We start from the raw sequence: 26,579 nt of genomic DNA on the forward strand, positions 1-26,579 counted from the left end.
CGGTAACGACAGAGACCCCGCCCCCTCCTTCTCGCTTCTCCTATTGGCTCCTTCTCTCCCCGCCCCCCAGCTCCTGCTCCTCTAGGAAGCGGAGCGTCTTCCTTACGCTTCGTGGAGCAGCGTAGAGTTCCTGGACGGCGATTGGCGTAGAGCGCTGTCAGTCAAGCCCAGGAAGTGCTTCCTGTGCCTGCGCGGGTGGGCACTGGGAAGTCTCGCTTGTGGGCACCGGCTCAGGGGCGGTGGCGGTAGGGACGGCCCCCGGCGTTTTGTGACCCGCCCCCCCACCCCGCGCCTGCTTCCCCTGGTTCTCCCCCGGCTGGCGGCGACCGGCCACAGCTGCAGCGGGCTCGGAGCGTGCGGCCTGGGTGAGTCCGGGTCGGGAGACCAGTGGGGCTAGGCGAGACCGCCGAAGGAGATTGCTACCGCTTAACGATGCTGGTTTGGGGCCTGTGATTTTGTACAGCATCAGCGAGTGCATTTCTCTTTTAGCTTGTAAAGAAAAGACGCACCTATTTCTAGGGCCTCCAGGTTTAAGGGGGTTAGGGGAGGAGAGGCGGAAGATAGCGTCTGCCTTTAGAAGCTGCAGCGTTTCTTCATTGGAGCTACCGGAGCAGGATTCTGCGACCCTGGGGCGGTATCCTTTCCTAAGTTGGGCTGTTTGCTTTACAACCTCAACATCAGCTTTTGTTTCACCATCCCGGCCCCAAACTGTCCTTCCTCTTTTGATTGTTTTGTAGTTGGACATCTTTGAATCCCATCCTTACTGGCCTTGTGTCCTGCATCCCGAACCTCCGTTAATTAAAAGATAGTGACTGCATTATTTTTTTTAACCTGCCACTTTGATTAGGTCACCTTTCTTTGCAGTCCGTCATTCTTTCTAAGAGTCTTCCTTATAATTTTATGACCACGCCAGCTTCCAGGCGACTTCCATTGCACTACACGATCTCCCGTCCAGAGTGTTCACTTCCTACTTCTGCACCTCCTTCCAGGTCATAATCTGGTTAGTTGCTTCATTGGTTTCTTCCAGGAGATCTGGAAATTTCTCCTGTAGGCTGTCATCGAGATCCATACAACCTCTGTACTTGTCCTTTGCTGGTATTCTTCCCATTTTTTGCCACCGAATAGGCACAGCCGTTTCAAATGCCAAAGCTTTCTAAGGTACAATGTGGCAAGAATTTCTGATACAATTTTCGTACAGTTATTTTGGGACAGAGTTACCGTAATTTAGAGCTGCACTGTCTGTTATAGTAGCCAGTCGCCATAGGTAGCTATTGAGCATTTGAAACGGCTGAAAATTTTAAATTATTTATGTAGGTTATATTATATTTCTCTTGGACAGGATTGTGATTTTAAGTGATTTAAATGTCATTTCTGTTTCCCCTTATTTCCACTCCATATTCAAAGGACACAGCTAATTCTCTTGAGCCTCTGGGGTTATTAAAGGAAGTGGGTATTTAGGGCTCTAATCTAGACTCTTTGGGATCAAGCAGTGGTACCTAAATTGTGTTTTGACCATCTCTTTTTTATTTGCCCCCCAAATTCACTAGAACTAGAATCTGTTTCTGAATATGCAGTCCTTTGCCCTCGTACCTTAATCCTGTCCTCAGAATATCTGTTTAAGCAATTGTAAAACTTCTGTCTATTGTGGACATTTGTCGTTTCTGATAGGCTTTCCAAACCAATTATCTAGTACCCATTGTTCCTTCAGTACTTAAGTGTGAGAAGCCTAAGAGTCTTTCCTAAATTAACTTTTCAGTTAAAAATACTGTTTTGCTGATCAAGTGGTGGCCTGAGCGCTCCTAACTTCTCACAGAAATTGTATTTGAGTCCTGTATGATATACTGGTGGAGATCACCTTTTAAACCAACCGTATGATACATGTTTTTGAAAATGAGAAATTATTCTTAAAATATAATAATTTTGTTCGCAATGAACACTTTTATATAATTGCCTTTCAAAACGTAGTGCATCTTGGATTGATATAGACTGCTTCTCAGCTAAAGGGCACAGTAGAAACATGTCCTCCTAGAGGTTTCCATTCATTATTAGCTTTTCCCTTGTAGATTTTCCTGTAAGTAGTACATTTGCATTAATTGTGGAGAAATGAGAAAACATAGCTATTTAGATAATTAGCATATTATTTTAATGATATCTCAGGAAATCAGAAATTAGATGTTAGCAATTACAGAGATATTAGAGATAGTTGCACTTTATTGTATATATAAGTCAGTCATTGTTTTTCTTTATAACTGAAATCAGTACTTTGATCACCCTCCTGCTTTCCTGGTCTGCTTATTCCAAAGTTTTGTGTGGTTCTGAGATGTTACTGGAAATAGTGATTTGTCTTAAAGTTGACTGCAACCCTTGTATATGAAAGATTTTTAAAAATATTATACCAATAGTTATTAAATTTTAATAGGTCCAATTCAAGAATTAAAGTTTGCCCTTTTGCTCTCTTCGTTTGGATTTGCTTGACAGTTTGTAGACACTCAAAGACTTGCCTTTTTGTAATGTTTTTCAAATGGTGGAGGTTCATATGTTAGATGTGGATGTGGGCTTTTAAGAAATTAATTATTAATGTATTAACATTTGTATTTCAGAATTTTCCTGACTCCTTGAACATGAGCCCCACACAATGGGACTTCCCTGTGGAATTATGTTGTCGGCCTATGGCTTTTGTTACTCTCACGGGCCTGGATGTGGTTTATAATGCCGTCCATCGAGCTGTCTGGGATGCTTTCTGTGCCAATCGGAGGGCTGATCGGGTACCGATTTCTTTCAAGGTGCTCCCAGGTGACCATGAGTATCCCAAATGTAGACCCAAGGTAATGACATTATGATTGCAAGGGGACTCTCCTTCTCCCTCTGTCTCTTTCTTTGCGTGTGTGTATCTTTTTTGTTCCTATATCTGTGCAGGAAAACCCCTGAGTTTATCAAGGGTATGGTTACAGTGGTGCATGAAGAAAACTCCAGACGTTTTCTTGTATGTAATATACTACAGGTGTATCTAATAATCCCTTTTTTTTTTTTTTTTACCCCAGAAGAATAATTGCTTTATAATTATTAAGCTTTCTATCCTATGAGCCTAGGTTTTCCATTTTTTATTTGTTGTTAAAAAGAGACCCCAAGGCTCCATAATTTTAACAAAGGCCTCTCTAAAAGGAAGGTCTCACATTCCCCACTCACCGTTGCCAGTATCATTATAAAATCCATAGTCTCTGCAGTTTGGTTTGATTTCACAAACATATTTTGAGCACTTGCTTTGGTTTAGAGTACCTGGAACTATGCAACAGGCTGGTGATAGAAATTTAAATAATACATACTCTCTGTCCTTGATGAGTTCTACATAAACTAAAACAGTTTATTCAGTGTGGAATAGGAGGGGTATTAAGTTCAAAACTGACTTTTATAATGAACATCATGGCAGAGACTCTGATTTACTTAGAAGAAAAATACTTAGAATGATGATAGTATGAATTAATAATAGCAACTCATACACGTATATTGCTTATTATGTCAATTTGCTTTTTAAGAAAGTTATGTACATTGACTGATTTGTCACTTATTGTAATCTTTTCAGGTTGGTCTGAAAGTCAGTTAATAAGACACATTGATCAAAATAAACTGCCTACTTTTTTTCCCCCCCTAGAGCAACGTTTCTGACAGACTGGTCTTTTGACCAAGTATATCATCACCTGGGGTGTTTATTAAGCATGTCAATACTGGCTGTCCTCAGTTAAACTCGGGGGAGCGTAGGACCTGTAGATTTGGTCACCTGCTGATTCTTTTGCATGTGTTTGAGACTCGCACACCAGAGACACAGTTTCCTATATCCAGCCCTAGAAACTGTGAGCTTTCTCTGAAACTGTGGGAGCAGTAGCAACCCTGGCTCTTACACACTGTTTTTAATGTGGTGTTTGTGTCAAGGAAGGCCAGCGGCCCAGCACGACTCACCCCTTTCCTCCTGGATTCAGTCTTCAGAATCCTCATTTTCCTCCTCCTGGTTCTTTCCTGAGTTCCCAAGGTGTTTTGTGTCAGATTTCCTTCCTGTCCTCTCTTTCCTCACGTGGAATAACCATTGGACCAGCGTGAACTGGAGTAGTCTGGCCAGTGCGGGTGCTTTGGGGGTAACTTGAGATTTCACCCGGGTTCTTCAGGGCATCCCCTCCCCACGACGTGGCACTTAGCGCTGACCCCCAGTGACTGCCCTTATGCTTCTGTATTTAAGAATTGTCCTTCATTTTTTTCTTTCACCCACAAGTGAGGTGTAATGCCATCCTGGTGACATGACTTTGAAGCAGGTGAAGCCATATTGGGTTTTAGAGAATATTTGAGCAGCTTTTACAAGAACAGAATCTGGGATGGTGAGGAATATAAGTAGAATTTATTGGGAAAAAGGCTGTTTACTTCCAGGGTATTTGAAGGCCTTGACATCATTGGAAATGCTTTGACTTTGGTCAGTCTTTAAGTGGAAATGGTACTGGCTCTAGGGTTGAGATTCTACCTCCAGTACTTGCTAGCTCTTACCTGACCTCTGTAAGCCCGAATGTCCTCATCTTAAAAATCCGGCGTGTGTATATTGAATGAGATAAATACAGAGAAAGTGCCTGCACTCCATAACAGGTGATTTCTGCTGCTCTTGTTGTCAGAATACCTCTTTTCAACTTTGGCTAATGTTTGCAGAGAACTTCGTATGAATGGTACATTCCCAAAGGGATCCTGAAGACAGGCTGGATGAATAAACATCTGAATCTGGTGCCAGCCCTGGTGGTCGTGTTCTACGAACTGGACTGGGATGAGCCCCAGTGGAAAGAAAAGCAGTCTGAGTGCGCGACCAGAGTGGAAATAGTTAGGTATGGTCCCGTTTGTCAGGCTGACTGTGTTGCGTCAAACTCACATCTGGAGTTTACTGACATTTATCGAAGGCAGCTGAGTGCCGTTAAGACTGCAGTAGTCATTTGGGGGTCACTGGCCTCCAGTGAAACCTGTTCACTTCCTAGCAGGTAGCATTAATATTAACTTAAGGAATGGTAAGCAATGTGAAGAAATTTCTAAGACAAACTGACCTGAATTTCCAAATGCTTTTTCCTGCATTTATAATTTTTTTGGGGGGGAGATACGGTGGTTTGCTATTTAGTCTCATAAAACACTTTTTGCATTATCACCATTTATTTCAAAGTAAGTCTTTTGGATGACTACTCTAATATATCACTATAAAGAAATAAGTGGTAGTGTAACTTTTACATTGAAGTATATGTTAAACTTTTGCCTGTAAAGCAGATTTTTGTAAGGAACAGAAGCTTTATCTGAGATTATACTTTTAAATCATTGTGGCATGTATGTTTCTTTGTATGTAGGAAAAGAGTTCCCCCAATCTTGGGGTTTTTAAGTTGCAGTTTGTCTTTCTTTGAATTGTCAAGCTTGTATTTTATGTAGTCTTGAATACATTTTTTAAGTTAAAACAGTTTAATTACTTAACTAATTTTATTGTTATTTTTCCACTGCAGGCAGAGTTTACAAGGGAGAAACACAAAAGTTGCAGTGGTTCTGATTCAGAAGAAAACCCCTTTGCCCCCAGGTAGCAAAAGGTTAATTAATAACTGATTGATTGGTTTATCCCTCCAATTCTTATTACCAGGAGGCATAGTTTTTAATGTTGAAATCTTTCATGCATTCAGTTATGGGCAATATGGTGTGTTAACTTTAAAAAGTACCAATAATACATGAGTAAATGCTTATCGTAAAAACTAAAAACATTAAAGAGTGCAAATCTTCTCAAGTCCTGCTCCCCAGTTCCCCTTACCTCCAGGGAGGCACATGTCAATTGACAAAAGAGTTATTCACTTGATTTTTAAAAAAGAAGGTTTTTTGCTTATCTGAGATCTATTTGAAATTATATTCCTTACGTAATACTTTTTTCTTAATTTGCAATAGAGCAAAGAAAATGCTGTAGGATTTCTAGTTTCCTATGAGAAAATGTCCTGGTTTCAAGTGCGTATTTATTCTACCATCTCAGACTTTAGAAGCCAAAATACTTTTTTTGTTTCTATCTTGAAACTTGAAGCATCTTAAATAGTTATGGAAACAACTTTCATGAACTATTGCTTCCATTTTTAGTTACGGTATTGAAACTAATATTAAGCGGTATATCTGTTGGCATTACTTGGCCTATCTTGGCCTAGTAGAAAATTCCACAGTGTTCTCCTAACAGATATGTACTGTGTAACTTCTAAGCATCCCACAGAGCTCTCAAGGATTCCAGGGGTCTTATAGACGTGGTGAAAAGTGGTTTGGGTTTTTTTTCTTAATTGTATTGTACTGATTTGGGGAAATGTCCATTTAGAAAAAATGCGTTAATTATTTTCTCTCTTTATGGCACTTGTTGTCAACAGGAGAAGATGTCATTGCTTCCGAAAGGGCTGCAGCCTTGTGCAATGCGTGTGAACTCTCGGGGAAGTCTTTGTTTGTACTGCCCCATACGGACCACCTTGTGGGTTATATTATAAGGTAAATAACCTAGAATATATACTGAATTTTTAAAGTTTTGACTATTCCATTTTATTTCATTTTTTTACAGATTTTTCTTAGATGTATTTAAACCCTTTGAATGCAGCTTCAGAACTCTGTTTTATTCTGAGGCGGAAGAACCTTGAAGTTCAATCCTTATCTGACTTTGAATTCAGCTTTCTTTCATGCCCTAGGAAGATACTTCTGATGTGTACTTATTTTCACAAACAGAACTTTTAGTTGTTCATCCATCTCTGGGCAAATTTTCTTGGTTCCCCTGTAATCTCATAGTTATAGAATGAAGCAGGATTTAATTTATACAAATGTTATTTCCACCTCATTTGCCAGTTCTCATTTTTGGTCCTTTTCCCATTATTTTCCTTAATCTTTAAACCCTAAATGTCAGAGTCACAAAAGATAATCGAATCTAATTGAGTATTAGATATCTGTTTCTTTCATACTTATAAAATTGTAAAATAATAGGAGATTATTAGTGATTACCTAATTTTTACAAATTACAAGAAAGTTATTTTTATCAGTTATTTCTTAGATTGTAAAATTTTAAATGGCTTTTGGTGGGTCTTCTTTTTAGATTTTTTTATCTAAAAATTTAGCTTATATTTTGCTTTACTTTTTATCTTAATCATGAAGTAAAGCAGACATTATCTCTGTCAGGATTTTACTTTCAGGTCTTATAAATATGATTCTTGAAAACACTTTGGTTTAAAATAACTTCAGTGTTTGAATGTTGGTCTTTTTTAACAGATTAGAAAACGCCTTTTATGAACATGCACAGACTTATTACTACACTGAAATTAGAAGAGTGAAATCTCATAAAGAATTTTTGAATAAAACAACACACCAGGTACGTGTCTTTTCCTAAAGAAGGAAATAATAGCAGCATTCTAGAGTAGATTATTCATCATTGATTATTTTTGAGGAGATGATTTAATGTCTTTAATACTTTGATGTTTTTTAAATGGCTTCTGTGCTTTTGAAGTTTTTTTTTTTAAAGCTTTTAAAAACTATTTTGTCTTTTGTCATCTTTGCCTTTAAAGCTCTTGAAGATAGATTTTGGTAGCCTTCTTAACTACACTTGTTTACTGGAATAATTCTTGAACTTTAATTTTGGATATTTTCCTTTATACTTTTAGGTCTCCTCTTAAAAATTATTGTAATTTTTACATTTTTAAGAGAATATGTGTAATAATGATATTTTTTTTCCATTCTTCTTTTCAGCTTTTATTTGTTAGACATCAGTTCAAAATAGCTTTCTTCAGTGAGTTGAAACAAGATACACAAAATGCTCTGAAGTAAGTTTCTAACAGTTGTCAAACTAAATTTTTCTTTATGTTAACAATAACATAGTAGTGGCAATTTCTGAATCTCAACCAAACTTTAAGTTTAAAATGTTTATGTTGGTTAGAGTCAGGTTTGTAATATTCACTTTAATTTTTCTAGTTAAATGGAATATATTTGAGTTTTTTTTTTTTTTTTTTAAAGGAATTCCTTTATTTTTATTTATTTATTTATTTATTTATCTATTTACCTTTGGCTGTGTTGGGTCCTCGCCTCTGTGCGAGGGCCCTCTCCAGCTGTGGCAAGTGGGGGCCACTCTTCACCGCGGTGCGCGGGCCTCTCACCATCGAAGCCTCTCCTGCTGTGGAGCACAGGCTCCAGACGCGCAGGCTCAGCAGTTGTGGCCCACGGGCCTAGTTGCTCCGCGGCATGTGGGATCTTCCCAGACCAGGGCTCGAACCCGTGTCCCCTGCATTGGCAGGCAGACTCTCAACCACCGCGCCACCAGGGAAGCCCTATATTTGAGTTTTTTAAAAAATATATCCATTTTATTATCAGAAGTAAATTTTATAGTGTCAGAAAGCTTTCTGGTGTAATTTAATTAAATTTCATGATCTAAAGAAACATATTAAAATTTTTCCCATTCTGTTACCTACTTCTTATTTGTATACTCAGTAAAATCCTTGTGTTAAGACTGATTTTCAAAGTTTCATGTGTGTTAAGCATTATCTGAATCAGACTGAATTTCTTAAGGTGTGTAGTACATTTATTCAATTCAACTATGATTTTATTTTAATTAATTTTTTTTTAGTTTATAATACCTGCCAGTAGCATCATTTTTCATTCTTTTTAAATTTTATTTATTTATTTATTTTTGGCTGCATTGGGTCTTCGTTGCTGCACACAGACTTTTCTCTAGTTGCGGTGAGCGGGGGGCTACTCTTCGTTGTGGTGCGCGGGCTTCTCATTGCAGTGGCTCCTCTTGTTGTGGAGCACGGGCTCTAGGCATGCAGGCTTCAGTAGTTGCGGCACGCGGGCTCAATAGTTGTGGCGCACGGGCTTAGTTGCTCCGCAGCATGTGGGATCTTCCCTGACCAGGGCTCGAACCTGTGTCCCCTGCATTGGCAGGCAGATTCTTAACCACTGCGCCACCAGGGAAGTCCCATTTTTCATTCTAAGGCTCTGCTTAGAGCTTTGAAGAGTAGTCGCAGATGTGTTGGCAGTGGTTAGGCATTTTATCCCTTTGCTTTTATTTTACTAAACACAATTTAATAAAACATCTCTTTCTAGCTTTAACTCAATTTTTTAAGATTAACAGTGCCAGTGTAGCAAAAGGATAAAAACCAGCTATATCTCCTAAAATTGAGGAGAGGCTAAATATACATGGGAGGGTGGAACAGAGAAATAAATAAGTCTGTCACTCAGAGGAATACTGCAGAAACCTCCTCTCTTTTGTTGCTAATGAGGTGCTGAGCATCAAATTGTGTTCTATAAATCTCAACAACTTCATGTAGTTTTAGTTGGTTTTAATGTAGTTCATTTTTTATCCGTGGTATTAGTGAAACACCCTCAATTCCAATTCTGTTCAAACACAGTTCTGGAAAGAAAAATGTTACGTGGAGAAGTTAGGAGCAAACACTTTTCTTTGGAGAAGACTGAGATTTTCTCATTACCTTCCATCTTCTGTCAGACTTTCCTTTCTCACACTATTCTCTCCTTCAGCGCTCGCTGCCCTGAGGGCATCCCCACTGCAGCCCATACCCGAGACCAGTGATACCCATTTCAGTTGTGGAGGTACTTGGGTTTAAAGCTGTTGACCCATCTCTGTCTTGATAGCACCTTCTTCGCTAATGCAATTTCTGTTTGTTTGAGAAGCTCAACATGGTACTTTTAAAAAATACTAATTTTTTTTAACAGAATGTTAATTTTGTCATGTAACTCTGGACACTTTTCCACTTTACTTTCATTTTGCAACTGAATTCCTATCCGTTATAGGCAGATGTTAATGACAGCAGTGTACAGTGGTTCTGTTCTTAGTGAAAAGTCGTTGATTCCTCCCACACATAATAAACGAATATATCATTTTTCAGGACGTCAGAGATTGTTATGTATATGTTATTAATTGAGCTGTTGAGTGCTAAGAAATGTTGAGTAAATATTGTTTCTGTTGTTTCTAATAATTTTGCTCTTAGGAATCTTTACTTAAAATTAATTTATATCATAATTAACTACCTTCCCCATGTTTATATTAGGAATTACAGGACCGCCTATAATCTTGTACATGAATTGAGAGCCCATGAGACTAATATTCTGGAAATTAAGACCATGGCAGGATTTATCAACTACAAGGTAATAGTTCTACTTCCAAATAAACAAAATTTGGCTTTAAATTTTGGAGTATCTTTTTAAAGTTTGGAAATCCAGATGACTCACCTGCTCTGAAAAGTGAGTATTTGATGAATTACGCTATGCTGTTTTATGTCCTTTATCTCAAGGAGCACCCTGGTTTTAACAGCCTAGTTGTAATGCTTGGTTTTGAGCTATGGTCCCAGAGTTCTCATTTAGAGGAGTTTTATCTTTGTAAAACTCCTTGAGGAGGGTCTTTTGTTTGTTTTTAAGTGGGTGCAGGAGGGAGTGAGAAGAAAGCTGCCTACAGTATTGAATTTTAGAAGCTGCAACTTATTAGAACTGGGTGAGCCTTCCTTGGTTTAATGGCCAGCCATAGAGAAGGTGGACCTATTCCCCTTAGAGAAAACTTTTTTATATGTGTTACGTGAGCATTTTAAGGTTGTATATGGTAGAAATAGACACCCCCAGAAGGCAGATGAGGCTTTTTGTTTTGCTTTTAATCTTTCCACACTCATCTTTTAAGGAGGCTGGCACGGGGTTAGTGATGTAAGGGCAGGGGGACACTTTGTTCTCTGCTTGTGTAGGTGTAACTTGGTACGGCTTCTATAGAGGCTCTTTTTGCCATGACAGTGCAGCTTTAAAGTGGATATGCCTCTTGACCTAGCAATTCCATTTCGGGAAGTTTATCCCACGTACGTGCTAAGACTTGCACATCACGTATGTAAGGATATTTATTGCCTCCTGTAATAGGAAACGGTTGGAAACAACCCCACAGTAACTGACTGCTCAATATCAATTATAACTCCAAACAACGAAATATTCTACAACTATCAAGAATGAAACAGCTCCATGCATTGAAATGGAATGACATCCAAGATACATTGTTAGGGGAAAAAAGTAAGGCACAAAGCAGCACATTTAGTGTGATGCTATTTGTATGAAAATAACGCTTTATTTGTAAATGCACATACACAATTGTCTGTGCACACAATACATCACCAAATGTATGCTGGGAGCTGGTTGCCTCTAGAGAGGGAGATTGGATGGCTGAGGGACAGGGGTGGATGAGAGATGTAACTTTTCGTGTATTCCCTTATACCTAAAAAAAAAAAAAAAAAAAGCAAAAAAAAATTAAAAGCGGTGATAAGCATGTGGAAATAAATTTAGGCTTTGTTTCTTCTTTGTTTCTTCATTTACCCTACATACATAAAGATTTTTACTTTGAAATAACATCCCAGATAATTTTTCAAGGATTTCTGTAATCCTTGTTTGATATGGAGGCCACTGTGCTCCAACTGTTCTACAGAATATCTTTAGCTTTCTGACGGTTCTAAAACTGAAAGTTAATCTGTCCTTTCTCAGTCACCTGTCGGAAATATTTCATTTTTGCCCGTCTTTATGCTCTTCATCGGGTTTAATGTTTCTTTATTCCATACTTTAAAAAACTTTGTAAGGTATAGAATAGATTCATTACAAATAGTGAATAATTTCATTTCATTAACCAAAGGGACATAACCTCTGTTTCTAGCATAACCTTTCTAAATAGAGAAAATCAGTTCTGTTGCACTTCAATTCTATTGAACTTCAGAGAAGGAAATTCCATACTCTTTTTGAAGTTAGTCTCAATTTTTACATATTTTTAAATGAATACGCCTTTTGACTTTGGTTTTCTTCCTTACTTTGGGGTTGATTTTACATCTTCCAGATCTGTAGGCTGTGTTTTCAGCACAACACCCCACTGGACGCGATTGCTCAGTTCCGAAAGCACATCGACTTGTGTAAGAAAAAAATCGGAAGTGCAGAGTTGTCTTTTGAGCATGCTGCATGGATGTCTAAACAGTACGTTTAAAATTGTATTTTCAGAATGTTGTTTAAACAAATACTTGGGGTTTGGAGGAATGGAGTTAGCATGGACTTTGGTTCTAAATCGAGCTAAGATTTTTGTCAGTAAGTAGGTTTTTAATGATCCACCATGAGTGTGTTCCCAGTAATGGTAGATCACTGATTCATACAGCTTCTTAATGGAGATTAGCTAGTTCCTGGGACCATCTCTTTCATTCAATATGTATATATCAAGTTTCCACCATGTGTCTAGATACCGAGAATATAGCAGTGAATAGACAGTATCCCTACTGACATGGAACTTGCTCTCTGAGACTGATGACTAAAAATTGCTGAAATGAAAATTTTCCCAGAAACATGGATGTATTTGAGTGGTGGGAACTGTGTTGACATCTGGCTTGATGGTATATTTATAAAGACCTGCTAACACAGAAGAGTTGACTTAAAGAATTTTTCTGTAACCTACGATTAGTGTGTGTTAGTGTTTACAAAGAAATCCCCACAATTAATAGTTCAGCCGTAGCATTATTTTGATACCGTCTGCTGAGGTTATGGTTCCAGGGTGAATAACTACTAGAAGTAAGCTGCTTTTTCTTTCCTTTCTCTTTTTCATTCCATTTTTCTATTTCTTGATTTTTTTTTTTTTTTTTTTCTTTAAGATTCCAGGCCTTTGGAGATTTATTTGATGAAGCTATCAAGTTGGGGTTGACAGCTATTCAAACTCAGAATCCTGGTTTCTATTACCAGCAGGCAGCATACTATGCCCAGGAGCGGAAACAGCTTACGAAAACCCTCTGTAACCATGAAGTAAGTCACTGACTCCTGTATTATCTGGCATTTAGGAAATCTATTAACCTTCTCTTGAAAGAAGATAATACTGATTGGTGTTGATAATTTTTTCCAAGCCTTGGCATGTAACAAGTTTTTATCTTTTACATTTTCAGGAATTAGGATTATTTTCAGTTTTAGCCTGAGTACTCTATTTTCACCTGTGAATTAAGCAGAAGTTTTTCTTTGAAGAACTGATTTATGATTAGCGATAAGTCAGTGATTTAGAGGAGAGAAAGTTACTTTAAAATAAAAGCCACAGTTTAGTCCATGCCTTACTGTAAATCCATTGTTTTGTTTCTGTGATCACTGCTAGAGTTTGAAGGACACTGAGAAATGTGCTTTATTTTGACCCACTGGAGAGCATAACGTTGGCCTTCTTTCTCTTCCTGGGGTTCTCCTCTATGGAAAACTCTAAAGAATCTATTTGAGGATGTTAACTGCATATTTTCTTAAACTTGACATTTCATTTTGCCTTTCTCTGGGATGATTATATTTAAATACCAGTTTTCCCATAAGCACCTTTAAAATAAGAACATGGTGTGTGTATATAGATAGAGAGATTTACATTCACATAGTTATTTCAGTTTATTTTCACTTAAAACCTCAGATTTCTTCTCTGAAGATAGGTGAATTTTAACAACAGTGCTACTTAAAAAACTGTTCAAAAAGAAAAAAAACAGTTTGCATATTAGTACTTTAAATGCTTCGATTTTTTCCCCTTAAATCATGATATACCTAGACTATTTTCTACCATGTTATTTGTATATGACGTATAATTTCATTGCATGTATTATACTTTAAAAGTTTGGCATATTATATTTGAGCACAGTATTTTAAAAGGTGATTAAAACTGGGTCTTGTATGGATATGAGGAAATGGGCATTAGCAAATATTGGCTGGAATGTAAAATAATATTTCTGTCAAGTAATAATTTAAGAAGCCTCAAAATCATGCCTGTCTTTTGACCCAGAATTTCATATTCAGGAAGCCTAAGGCAGAGAAGAGATCCTAAGAGATAAGTATTAAAATTTATTTATAGAGTTGTTCTGACAGATTTATTAATTGTAATGGAAAATAAAAATAACAATGTGAACAGCTATAGGGAATCTGTTACAATGTGGAACAGCAGGCAGCCATGAAAAATACCGTTTTGGAAGACTCTTTAATGATATGGTGAGATATACAGAATGTATTTAAAAGAAAAAAGCAGGTTGAAAAATTATTTCAGCTGATGACGAATAAACGTTTGCATACAAAATCTGGAAGAATAATGTATATACATTGTTAACAGTGGTAGTAGGGTCTATAGGTAATTTAAATTTTTATCCTTTTCCTTTGGGACATTTTCTGCATTTTTTAACAGTTACTTGTATTACATTTTGGTTTTAGAGGGAAAAGTTATAAAAAAGAAAAGTGGTATAAATTTATAAATTCTGGTGCCAAAAATATCCTTCCCCCATCAATACCAAGACTTAATACACATGCGATAAAAAAGGAGAATAGTGTCTTCTTTTCAGAAGTCCTATAACATTATTTTTATTTGCACAAAAAACACTTATACATATGGAATAACCATCAAATTTAATTTGTAATATATTTTTACTGGTTTAGAAATTAAAAGAATATGTAGAGCAGTTAGTTACTATGAACTCATTTGTCAGAATCAGGTTGATTTATTCCATTTAATTTTTATAAGACTACCTAATATTAAATGAAACATTTCTTGTTTAATTTTATGAAAATTTAATTTATGTTAAAATATTCACAACTTTGATATTTGAATGTGTTATTCGTATTTATGAAAGCTTTTTTATTCTTAACAAAGATTGAGGAAGAGTTGGTTTTGATGGGTTGTGTTTTAACTTACAGGCTTCTGTAACGTACCCCAACCCTGATCCCTTAGAAACGCAAACAGGACTTCTTGACTTCTACGGACAACGATCGTGGCGACAAGGAATACTAAGTAAGTAATTTTTCCTCTTTCCCTTTCTCTCAGCCTCAAAAGCAGCAGGTTGCTATCTTAATTTTTCCGTGGCTGCACTGGTATAACAAATTATGTTGAGGTAAAAATACGTGCTTTTTAAACACTTTTTAAGATTTACTTTAAAAACGTGTTGTTTTTATCACTACGTCTTAGAATGACTTATAATTAAAGATGTGGATGTGACTAAAACATTTAGACATCTGTTGTCTTAAATGACACAATTAATAAGCCACTCTGGTCTCTTTAAATATTTTATTTTATTATTTTATTTATTTATTTATTTTTATTTTTATTTTTTATCAGTTTAAATTTAAATTTAAACAGTTTAAAATATTTAAATATTTTAATTCCAGTTAAGTGTAACAATTTTTTATGTTTGACATTTTAGAACATCATTACTTGAGCCACCTTAAAAATAATTTCTCTATCTTTTTTGTTTTATACACACTTAATTTGAGCAATTTCTGTGGCCATTAAACTTTTTGTTAAGAAATTACTTACTTTAACCTACAGGAAATGTATTTTGTCTAGAAAATGATATTGGTATTACTTTTGAGGTGGTTGATTCCACTGGGCAAAAGAGTACAGAGCTCAGTAACATACCCTTCGGAACAGAGACCACAGAGAAGATTCCATGCTAATAAAGCTGTCTCTTAGAATCTTTAGAATTCTAGAATGTTTAAGAATCTGAAGTACATTGTATACGAAGGATTCAAGGCGTGTACACATCCAGTGTTCGTGTGAAGGATTTGTGTTAAATGAGCTATCTGAAATGGGTTGTGTCCTATCTTATACAGGTTTTGATCTTTCTGATCCCGAAAAAGAGAAGGTGGGGATTCTTGCCATTCAGCTGAAGGAGAGAAGTGTTGTTCACTCTGTAAGTCTTTTTTCCAGTATAAACTATTTTTTACAGTATTCCAGGAAAACATGAGACTATTTTTATTGGAATGTTCCACATTTTATCTTTTCTAACAGGAAATAATAATAACTCTTCTGAGCAATGCTGTTGCGCAATTTAAGAAATATAAGTGTCCAAGAATGAAAAGTCATCTGAGTAGGTATCCGTAACATGCCACAACTTTGTGCAACTTTGAGTAATTTTAAATTATGTTCATAACAGTCTTTTTTCCTTTATAGTGGTTCAAATGGGAGAGGAATATTATTATGCAAAGGATTATACCAAAGCTTTGAAGTGAGTTCTGTTCACTATTTATTTTTACAAGTATTCTGATTCCCTTGCAGCAGAATTAGCATGGAAATCTGTACTGAAGGATGTCTTATTTCCATATTTATTCCTACTTCTATTAAACACCATTTCCGTGATATTTATTCAAGTATTGTCTGCTGGTAGAGTCATTACCAGAGTCTTAGGAAACCTCACATTTACCTAATGTGAAAATACCTGTTAAACTATTTCAGTAAGATTTTCTGAAGTTTACATAAAATGAGTAAAGCAGTTTATTTTAGTTTCTCCATGAACTCTTCAAACCCTTCCTCGTGAAGCTGTCTCGGCCTGTCTGACATTTTGTCCTCTGTTAGGTTGCTGGATTATGTGATGTGTGATTATCGGAGTGAAGGATGGTGGACCCTGCTCACGTCTATACTGACCACAGCTCTGAAGTGTTCCTACCTCATGGCCCAACTGAAAGATTACATCACTTATTCCCTAGAACTCCTTGGAAGAGGTAACTTGATGTTCTTTCAGTAAAATTCTGAATCTTTACAATTACATAGCACCTTTAGCTTCTTTAAATTGGAAGAATAATTCAGTATCGAATATCTGGTAGTACTGTCACCACATGCAAGTCGCTCTGCGGAGTGAAGGGGTTTTATACTTTATTGGAACTTATTATAGTTGAAGGTCTTACTGTAGTTGAGAAAAATCTGCCTTACTTTTTAAAATATGGCATAAAATAATTTTTCACATAGAGTTCAAACGCACATACATCAAGCATTGGGGCTGACTTTTAGAAAGCTGTGCTGTCAGTTTTCCAGAGTTGTGCTTAGCCATCTTAGAAGAGAGATTTATCTGCAGAGTTTTAATACCTGAAATGGGGGTAGTGGACTTGTCTTGTAGTTCTAATTTTCTTCCTTCTGCCTTCCTATTAGCTTCAACTCTGAAAGATGACCAGAAATCTCGGATAGAAAAAAACCTCATAAATGTTTTAATGGTAGGTTGGAATTCTTTATATAAAATCTGTATCTGGATATGTGTATTTTATATAACTAGCTGAACAGATGTTTAACTCCATGTTGGTGCAGAATGAGAGTCCTGATCCTGAACCTGACTGTGATATATTAGCTGTGAAAACTGCTCAGAAGCTGTGGGCGGACCGAATTTCTCTGGCCGGCAGCAATCTTTTCACAATAGGCGTGCAGGACTTTGTGCCATTTGGTGGGTAACCAACGTCTACAGTATTATTTTAGAGAAATCGTCCTTATTTCTATAAAATAAATAGACACAGAATAATGAAGTCAAAGAATTTTCCAAGTACAATCATTTTGTAGATGAACTGTGTGACTTTTTTTTTTTTTTTTTTTTTAATTTTCTGCCCATCGACTTTAAAGATGGTCAAAATTTTAAATACTTAGTTGAGGTCTTAAAATTTACTCTGTTCATTTGTAGTTCAGATGTTATTTGAAATGCATTTGAAAAGACAGTTATTTAAAAAGTTTATGCTTTATTGTCTAGGCAGGTATTTTGAAATAAGTTGAAAATAACAAAATGGTTCTTTTTTCTTTAAAATCCTATGTCAGTTACATTTTAAGGAGGAACCATGTTTTTAAAATTAGAGAGGTTTTGGAGCTAGAGTTTATTTAAATTTGGTTTGATTTATGTCTTTTGAAATGCTTCAGGTGCAGAAGTCAGTAAGAATATCCAGTGTAGCTGTTTCCTTTCTGAAGAGTAGATGTGGATCAGAGAATAATGTGTGTGTTTAGCGTGTCTGGTGGTGTCTGACTCAGCCCTTTTTGTTTTATTCCTAGTGCAATGCAAAGCCAAGTTCCACGCCCCAAGTTTTCATGTCGATGTTCCCGTGCAGTTCGATATTTATCTGAAGGCTGATTGTCCACATCCCATTAGGTTTTCTAAGCTCTGTGTCAGCTTTAATAATCAGGTAATGGTACCTTTTAATGTGTTTTTACCATGTGTGTATCTTATTGTAGCTTGCATTAAATGAGGTAAAATGTGCTTAGTGAATTTTAGGTCTTAATGGTTTCATATTAACAAATGTATTTTGATAGAGTCTATTTAAAAATAAATGTATTAATAGTTCTCAACTTCTGTATCCACAATTCAAGTTTTACACTTTTCTATTCTAATTTTTGTTTTCACTCCCTGCTTAGGAAACCTAAGAACTTTGTCTACACATAGGCAAAAAGTTTTGTAATATGTATCTTGAATTTCAAATAAGATATATTCAGAATGAATATAATTTTCAAAATCATTTGCCTTATTCTAACATTGGTATTAGCTTTATATTATGAAACTGTTATACGTTTGATGTTAAAGAAATGAAAGTGGAATAGATGGATATAAAGTAGAAAGTAAATGTGTGTTCCTCCAATTCCATTCCTTAGGGGGCGTCACAATTAACTTCTTGAATAGTCTAGACATCTTACGTGCACACATATACAAGCAACTTTTTCTCCAGAATTGGGATCGTACTATATTTCCTACATTTGAACATTTTTATAGTGTGATATAGTCAAGTGCTTGATTACATTCTGTTTCAGTTATAAGCTCACTTCTAATTTTCTGGTCACACAGAAAGTATATTGAGCCGTTAACCAGCAAGCATTTATTGAGTGTTACAATATTCTTAACATCATGGTGAACCTGAAAAAGTTTAGCATATGTCAACCCCACTAAAATATAAGCATTTTGGGAGCAAGGCCAGGACTGGCTCACAGATTGCCTAAATGTGTATTGAGGACTAAATTATGTGTGTTGGCTAGAAACACTGTTACGGCAGGCATGCCGGAGAAAAGAGAGGAAGTTTCAAAATTGACGGCGCAATTAAGATAGGTTTAAAAAGATGAGAGGGAAAGGATGTGTTCGGCAATGAGAAAACGCTGAATGGAAACAGGAGTGACTGTTCTGTGTTTTTGGGCAAGCGGAAGCAGCAGCCTCACGAGAGCAGCGGATTATAGGTGGGGTGAGTGGGAGTCAGGCTGGGTGGCTTAGAGGAGCCTGGAGAGTTAAGCAGAGTCAGGGTGGGAAGTATCAGTAGAAGTCTCTTAAGATTGATTTATTCATTCATTTATTCGTTATCTATCTGTTTATTTATTGGATGGTGGTACAGAAAGAATGTTATCCGTTTAAATAGTTTTTTTTTTGACTCATAAGAACTGAGCAATGTCCCTGTAATAGAATTGGTTAAATGGACCTGGGTCGCTTGAAGATTAGTATGTTTTGTTCAACTTCAAACCATTACCCAAGGATTCCTTCTAATTATTTTGAGAATTTTAAAGCAAGAGCATGAAATTTATGTTTAAGAAACTTTATTCCAGTAGCAAAATAAAGGGAAAGAAATGATATTTTAGAAACCAGAGGCTCTTTGTATGAACCCAGGTACAAAAGTATGAGGATTTGGATTAGGATGCTAGTGATGGGCATGGAGATAAAGGGATAAGAGGCATTTAGAAATGGGTAAGTGTGGATTGCTGAGTGTATATAGGGGATACAGAATGGGGATAGGATGGATAAAGCATGGGCTGTTTGGTCTTTGCAGGCCCAAAACAGTGTATTTTTCCAGCTTTATTGAGATATGGCATATAAAATTGTGTAAGTGTAAAGTGTACATGATGATTTGATACACATATATTGCAAAATGATTACCATAATAAGGTTAGTTAACACGTGCATCACCTAACATAATCACCTTTTTGTTGTTGTCTTTGTGAGAACATTTAGGATCTACTCTTTTAGCAACGTGCAAGTAAATAATACAGTATTGCTAATTATAGTCCCCATGCCATACATTAGATCCCCAAAACTTATTTCTCTGATAACTGGAAGTTTATACCCTGTGACCGACATCTTCCCGTTTCTGCCAACGCCCAGCATATGGCAGTCCTCATTCTACTCTCTGTTTCTATAAGTTATAGATTCCGCATATAAGTAAGATCATACAGTATTAGGACAGGAGCTTTGTATGTGCTGTTTCTTATGCTTGGATTGGTCTTCCCTCCTCTTTTATTTGCTTAATTCCTCCTCATGTTTTATCCCCTTAAAAGCCTCACTTCCTCAGGGACACCTCCCCTGACCTACATGACTGACTGACCTAGCCAGGCTCACATAACCCTTCATAGTACTTGTCACAGCTGTGGTTTCACTCTTGTCATGTGATTGTTTGGTAAATTACTTGTTTTTCTTACAAGAATGTAAGCTCCAAGAGGACAGACAATTTTTTTTTTACTCACTATGAAATATTCTAAATCTGGAATTTAGAGGGTCAAGGAAGGCACTCTCATTTTACTTTTCACATCATAGCCTACTATTCCATTTCTTTTCCTTCCTTTCTCCCTTTTAGCAACAGAGACCACATCTATAATTAAACTAATAAAAATATTAAAATAAAATGTAAAGCAATTTGTTTTTAAAGTTGTATTCTGAATATATGTTACTTGAAATTCAAGATGCAAATCACAAGGAAAAAAGTAGCGGGTACGAGGCTTCATAGGCCTGGAATAGAAATGAAAATTAGAAGGAAGGTATAAAACTTAACTGTATTAGAATCTTCTGTGAAGATAATTCACCTGCTGGGATAGAAGATGGCTCTTGGAAAGTTCTCAGTATTTATTGAAAGGATGAGAATGGTGATCCCTTAGATATGTATATGAAAGGTGTCTCTGTTTATTCATCTGTAAGGAATGTGCTTTTCTGGGAAGGTAGCTAGACACTCAGTTCTGGACATGCTGAACTTGAAGTGATAGTGGAATTATCCCTGAGACAACTGTGGATATAAGCTTTTAGTTAAGGAATAGGTCAGAATTAGAAGTTTTTATGTGGGAGATATTAGCACAGAGGTGCAGAATATGTAGACATGGAAAGACTTTGCAGTGAAATAAACATAAAGAGAAAAGCAGAACCAAAAGCCAAGGACTGAAACTTTTGGAACCTCTGAATGAGGGGAACAAGAGGGAAAAAAGACCTTTGAGGGAAAAAACAGGAGATATTATAGTGTCACAGAAGCCAGGTAAAAAGGAAGCTCTTTAAGAAAAGATGATAGACAGTAGCATCCGCTGCAAAACAAAGAATAAATCTTTCTTTCTGTCTCCAGGAAAGGGATGGCTAAATAAATGTTTTCAGAGGTCAGCTTCTGTGTGAACCGTCTTTATCTTGTGGCAACAATGAGTGGTTAACTGCTACCATCTGGCATAAAAATACTTTTTCTTTTATTAATAACAAATTCATAATGCTTCAGTTTCAGTGCAGTTAACCTTAACAAGCTCCAAGTAATTCGGTGTTTAGTGTTAGCAAAACATATGACATTTGAGTTCATAAACCGTGACCTTTGCTCACCTCTTTTTCAGGAATACAACCAGTTCTGTGTAATCGAAGACGCATCCAAAGCAAGCGACGTTTTAGAAAATTTGACTCAGGGAAAGATGTGCTTAGTTCCTGGTAAAACAAGGAAGTTTTTATTTAAATTTGTGGCAAAAACTGAAGATGTGGGAAAGAAAATTGAGGTTAGTTATGAAATGTGTTTAAAAAATATTTTAAATGATAAAAATAATAATATGTATGTCAGAAAAAATTACAATAAAAATAACACAGAAGTTTGTTAAGTAAAAAATGAAAATCTTCCACTTGGACTTCCCAAGGGAAACCATTCTTTATGGTTTTTTGGTAGGTTTCCCCTCAGTGAGAATATGTTATACATAATATTCAGTAGTTGGCTTTTTTCACTTGATAGTGATATATTAGACATCATTTCCTGTTAGTACATGAGACCAACCTCATTTTTTTTTTTTTAAATTTATTTATTTATTTAATTTATTTATTTTTGGTTGCTGTGCACGGGTTTCCTCTAGTTGCGGTGAGCGGGGGCTACTCTTGGTTGGGGCATGCAGGCTTCTCATCGTCGTGGCTTCTCTCGTTGCAGAGCACGGGCTCTAGGCGCGCAGGCTTCGGTAGTTGTGGCACGTGGGCTCAGTAGTTGTGGCTTGTGGGCTCTAGAGCTCAGGCTCAGTAGTGGTGGCACACGGGCTTAGTTGCTCCGCGGCATGTGGGATCCTCCCGGGCCAGGGCTCGAACCCGTGTCCCCTGCATTGGCAGGCGGATTCTTAACCACTGCACCACCAGGGAAGCCCCAACCTCATTTTTAATGGCTGCATAATCAGCTAAGGAATTTTAAACTGTATATATATATTCTATAATGTAGTAATTATATTTTGTAAAATATGAGATAATTCACACTAAAGAGCTATATCATTTTGACGTTTAAACATTGCTGATTGCATATTTTTAAAGAAAAAAATGAAGATATATACTTCAAAGGATTCATTTAATGTAGATAATTAAAATGCCTTTCAGAAACATGTGATGAAAGTCATATTTTTATTGAGCATAAACTCTGGAGCCAAGCTGCGTGGGTTTCAACGCCAGCTCTCTGGCTTACCTGCTTGTGGCCCTGGGCAGTTACTTGACCTCATTGTGTCTCCGTTTCTTCATCTATAAAGTGGGGATAGTAACATTACCTACTTCGCAATGTTTCATGAGAATTAAATCAGTTAGTTAATGTAAATTTCCTGGAATAGTGATTAGGACGAGGTGAGCTCTCATGAAGTGCTGCTTTCATGGCTGGAATGGGAATGGTCGGCGAATGTGAACTTGAGACGGTTTCTAAGACAAAAACTTAAGACTGTACCCCCTATATTCTCATAATAAGTTCTGTGAATCTGTTGATTTTATTATTAACCAATATCCAGAGTTTTTGCTTATTCATTAAAAAAAAAACTCTGCATGATTTTGGCTAAATCCCTCATGACATGTTTTAATTTTTTACGAGGTACCTAAGGAAGCCTACCAGATGTAAATCATAATTAATAATACTATTTTGAGTATATTTGTTAATGGATGTAGTGGAAAGGACATATATTCAATTAATAAAGAATTTCATTGCTAATACTATTGATGTCGTCAGGAAGAATATGTGTGGCACTAGGAGTTAGCTTGTGAGTATGTTGATGGTTAGCAGGACATTCATTTATTTCACTCAGCAGCCACTGCTTCAGTGTCTGCGCCTTCAGGCACCATGCCAGGCACTGAGATAGCAGCACCGCACCGTCGTGTCTGAGCTGGGGAGTCAGGTTATTATCCTTGTTTAAAGGTGAAGAGGTTGAAACCCCACACACGGCTAGTCCGTGTCACAGCTGAGAAGGGTCCGGGATCGGACTCCCACAGCAGGTGTTCTGACCTCTGTCACGTCGTGGATCCGAGGAACGCCATAGCCCAGCAGCCCACCCTGTAATTTGTTGGGAGGGGATGGTGACGAACTGGTATGAGATGGCGTTTCTGACGGACCTCCTCCTTCTAGATCACATCCCTGGATCTGGTTCTGGGCAACGAGGCAGGAAGATGCGTGGTCTTGAATTGGCAGGGGGGAGGAGGAGATGCCGCCTCCACCCAGGAAGCCTTACAGGCCTCCCGTTCTTTCAAAAGAAGGCCCAGGCTCCCCGACAGCGAGGCTCACTGGGACAGCATAGTGATCCAGGCGAGCACCATGTGAGTCGGCCTGGTGGGCGGATGGTAGGAGGTCACCTCACTTCTTTTGAATACTTTGAATACTTTGTTTCTTTTAAAAAAAATCAGTGACTTAGCTAACATTTTTTCCCAAAGGATCATTTCCAGAGTTCCAAACATTTCTGTCCACCTGCGACATGACCCTCCTGCCCTGACTAACGAAATGTACTGTTTGGTTGTGACTGTGCAATCCCACGAGAAGACCCCCATCAGAGACGTGAAGCTCACTGCTGGTTTAAAACCCGGTAAACTTGCCTTTTGAAAATTTGAGCCGTGTTGATCCAACATAAAATAAACGTCAGTGATATCAACTGCAGGAAGTTTGTTTAAAAAATGGTTATGATCTAGTGCTCTCTATGCAGTATTAATTGTCAAGATAACGTTTGAAGTTCCTGTATTTTTAAAACGCCAACATTCATACTTTTAGGACAGGATGCCAATTTAACTCAGAAAACTCACGTGACTCTTCATGGAACAGAACTGTGTGATGAGTCCTACCCGGCTCTACTCACGGACATTCCTGTCGGAGACCTGCATCCCGGGGAGCAGGTGAACTTGGCCACCTGTGACTGGAGAGGAAATCGGTTTGGTTGTAGTGTTAAATATGTAGTGAGTTTTAGTTTTAGAGCATTTTAACAGCATATCCCGAGACTAAAAAAGTGGTTTAACTAATGCACATTTTATACACATTGCACATATTTAATGTGTAAAATGTCTTCAGTTTTTATACAAGGGATTTTAGAACAAATGATGCTAATATGGAGAATTCATTGCCTGATAAAATAACTAAATAACACGAAATTTGTAGCTTAGTTAAATAACCTTTTGGTCAACTTTTATTTCCAAACCAAACACAAAGAATTCTTGGGAAGTTGAGAATGGTAATGAAAAAAAGATGGAGTAGTAATGATCCCACTCATGCTGCGACAGGAACAGCTATAAAACGTGGTCAAGAATTTAGCCAGTTGGTACAGTAAACTCTAAAAGGTGGGAGCATTATCCTAGAATATATATTAGGAGGCAACCTCTGTAATATTAATTAAACTAAAATGCTTTTATTTTGTTGCAGCTGGAAAAAATGTTATATGTTCGCTGTGGAACAGTGGGCTCAAGAATGTTTCTTGTGTATGTTTCTTACCTGATCAATACAACTATTGAAGGAAAAGAAATTGTTTGCAAGTGTCACAAGGTATTTATTTCATAGCTACTTCGAGAAATACCATATTTGGAGTGTTTCCTATTTTGTATTGTCTTAGTTAACCTGTAAAATAAGCAGCATAGGTGCTTATAGCCCATTACAAGTTTTAATGAAACATCTGTTGATTTTTTTTTTTACCATTTATGTTTATTATAAATGATGTGATATGGTATTCATCGCTCAAACATTAGAAAATTGGCCTATATGGTTTTTTGTACAGAGAACCAAAAGGTTTGAGATCTCATGCAAAAAAGTCTTGAGACTCTAAACCTATCTGCTTCTTTATAAAATCACACATTAGATAAAATCTGTAAATTGGCTAATATGAAGAAGGTCTTGTGGGAGGGAGGTCTCCCTTTGTGGAATATTTCTTCTATTAGTAAAAAAGATTCTCATGAACATCATTTTCTGGTGAGTGCACATTGATGAGGAAGAAATAAGAAAGCTCTCAGGTCCAACAGCTCAGAGGCAACTGCTATTAACTCCTTGATGTATTTCTTATCGGTCTTTTTTGTTTCAAGAGATTGCAGGGGGACGTGTTTTTATATAGACTTAACCACATTGTATATAATGCTTGTATCCCCTTTTATTAATGGAAAATAATGATATTTGGTATCTTCTTAGTCCTGGCAGCCTTTTCTTAGGAACGGGGTCCTCAGTCCAGCAGAGCAGAAGACCTAGGAATCTGGGGGTTTGTAGTTTGGTCACTGCACAGGGCTGGGCCGCCGGCTGTTTTATAAGTCACTGGGAAGCAAAACCATCCTAAGAGAGTTCAAGTTCAGGAGGATTTCCCAAGTGGGAGGGAGGAAGGCATGTAATATACTGCCAAAAATTTCACCAGCCTGAAGTAATTAAAAAACCCTGCTGGTGAAGTAGGAGATAAGGGTGCCAGTCTCAGCACTGCCTCCTAAATCCTGAACTCAGGTCAGCCAAGTAACTCCTTTTGACCTGCGTCTCCTCATCTATAAAATAAGAATGTTAAAGTTCTGTGCAGATTTAAAGTCCTAAGCCTTGGATGTTGTTTCTGCTTCTGATAATGAAGTTGATGGTAGACTTGGAATGTGCTTTGAAATAATTGTTTGCTACCTCGTAACTGTCCTGAACTCGAGCGAAACAAGTGTGCTGCTACATCTTTAAGCAGTGTTCTCAAGACATGAGATCATCGAGGTACATGCCACTTTTTTAGAGAAGAATGTTTTTATTCTTCTATCAGCCAGTCCATTACCAAGATGTGCTTGTAAGGGACGCTAATTTCTGAGGAATAGAGATAGATATTACCCAAAAAAAAGAATTAATTGGTCAAATATGTTTGGAAAATACTGGGTTAAAGGGTGTTAAACAGGTATTTTTACTTCAGGACTTAGCACAGCATTTAAATTTGCTAGCGTGTATCGTGAAGCTTCGCAAAAGGCTCTAATGAGTATTTTTCAAAATTATTTTACCCGGGAGGGGGAAGGGTAATCTGGGGCAAAGTAAGAGAGTGGCATGGACTTATATATACTACCACATGTAAAATAGATAGCTAGTGGGAAGCAGCCGCATAGCACAGGGAGATCAGCTCGGTGCTTTGTGACCACCTAGAGGGGTGGGATAGCTTGATAATAATTGAGAGAGGAAATAATTTGAAGCATATAATAATAAAAATGATGTTGGCATTTCACTGAGTGTTTTGTGTGCATTATCTCATTTAATTATCATAACAACCTTGTGAGGACTATGAACTGAGACTTAGAGAGACCATGTACCCTTCCCAAGGTCACATCACTGTGTCCGAGGTCTCCATGGCTAGTAAGTATGTATCCAGCCAGGAATAAAATCCA

The 26,579-nt window shown here is 37.2% G+C and overlaps 1 protein-coding gene across 1 annotated transcript in view; it reads left to right on the plus strand.

Annotated features, from left to right (window-relative positions):
• Positions 1-203: 203 nt before the first annotated feature.
• TRAPPC11 (trafficking protein particle complex subunit 11) overlaps positions 204-26,579 on the plus strand; it is a 40,501-nt gene continuing 14,125 nt past the window's right edge. The window contains exons 1-23 of the mRNA XM_068532059.1: positions 204-365; positions 2,601-2,825; positions 4,684-4,853; positions 5,508-5,578; positions 6,393-6,507; positions 7,273-7,372; positions 7,747-7,820; positions 10,059-10,155; positions 11,861-11,994; positions 12,657-12,804; positions 14,698-14,791; positions 15,610-15,689; positions 15,788-15,866; positions 15,950-16,004; positions 16,352-16,497; positions 16,922-16,983; positions 17,075-17,207; positions 17,798-17,928; positions 21,350-21,505; positions 23,356-23,543; positions 23,658-23,806; positions 23,989-24,110; positions 24,631-24,750. Coding sequence (XP_068388160.1) covers positions 2,622-2,825; positions 4,684-4,853; positions 5,508-5,578; positions 6,393-6,507; positions 7,273-7,372; positions 7,747-7,820; positions 10,059-10,155; positions 11,861-11,994; positions 12,657-12,804; positions 14,698-14,791; positions 15,610-15,689; positions 15,788-15,866; positions 15,950-16,004; positions 16,352-16,497; positions 16,922-16,983; positions 17,075-17,207; positions 17,798-17,928; positions 21,350-21,505; positions 23,356-23,543; positions 23,658-23,806; positions 23,989-24,110; positions 24,631-24,750 — 2,628 coding nt within the window. The 5' untranslated portion in view covers positions 204-365; positions 2,601-2,621. The remainder of the gene's footprint in view (positions 366-2,600; positions 2,826-4,683; positions 4,854-5,507; positions 5,579-6,392; positions 6,508-7,272; positions 7,373-7,746; positions 7,821-10,058; positions 10,156-11,860; positions 11,995-12,656; positions 12,805-14,697; positions 14,792-15,609; positions 15,690-15,787; positions 15,867-15,949; positions 16,005-16,351; positions 16,498-16,921; positions 16,984-17,074; positions 17,208-17,797; positions 17,929-21,349; positions 21,506-23,355; positions 23,544-23,657; positions 23,807-23,988; positions 24,111-24,630; positions 24,751-26,579) is intronic.

This window comes from Eschrichtius robustus, chromosome 21 (genome assembly GCF_028021215.1).
Source record: "Eschrichtius robustus isolate mEscRob2 chromosome 21, mEscRob2.pri, whole genome shotgun sequence".
Lineage (NCBI taxonomy): Eukaryota > Metazoa > Chordata > Mammalia > Artiodactyla > Eschrichtiidae > Eschrichtius > Eschrichtius robustus.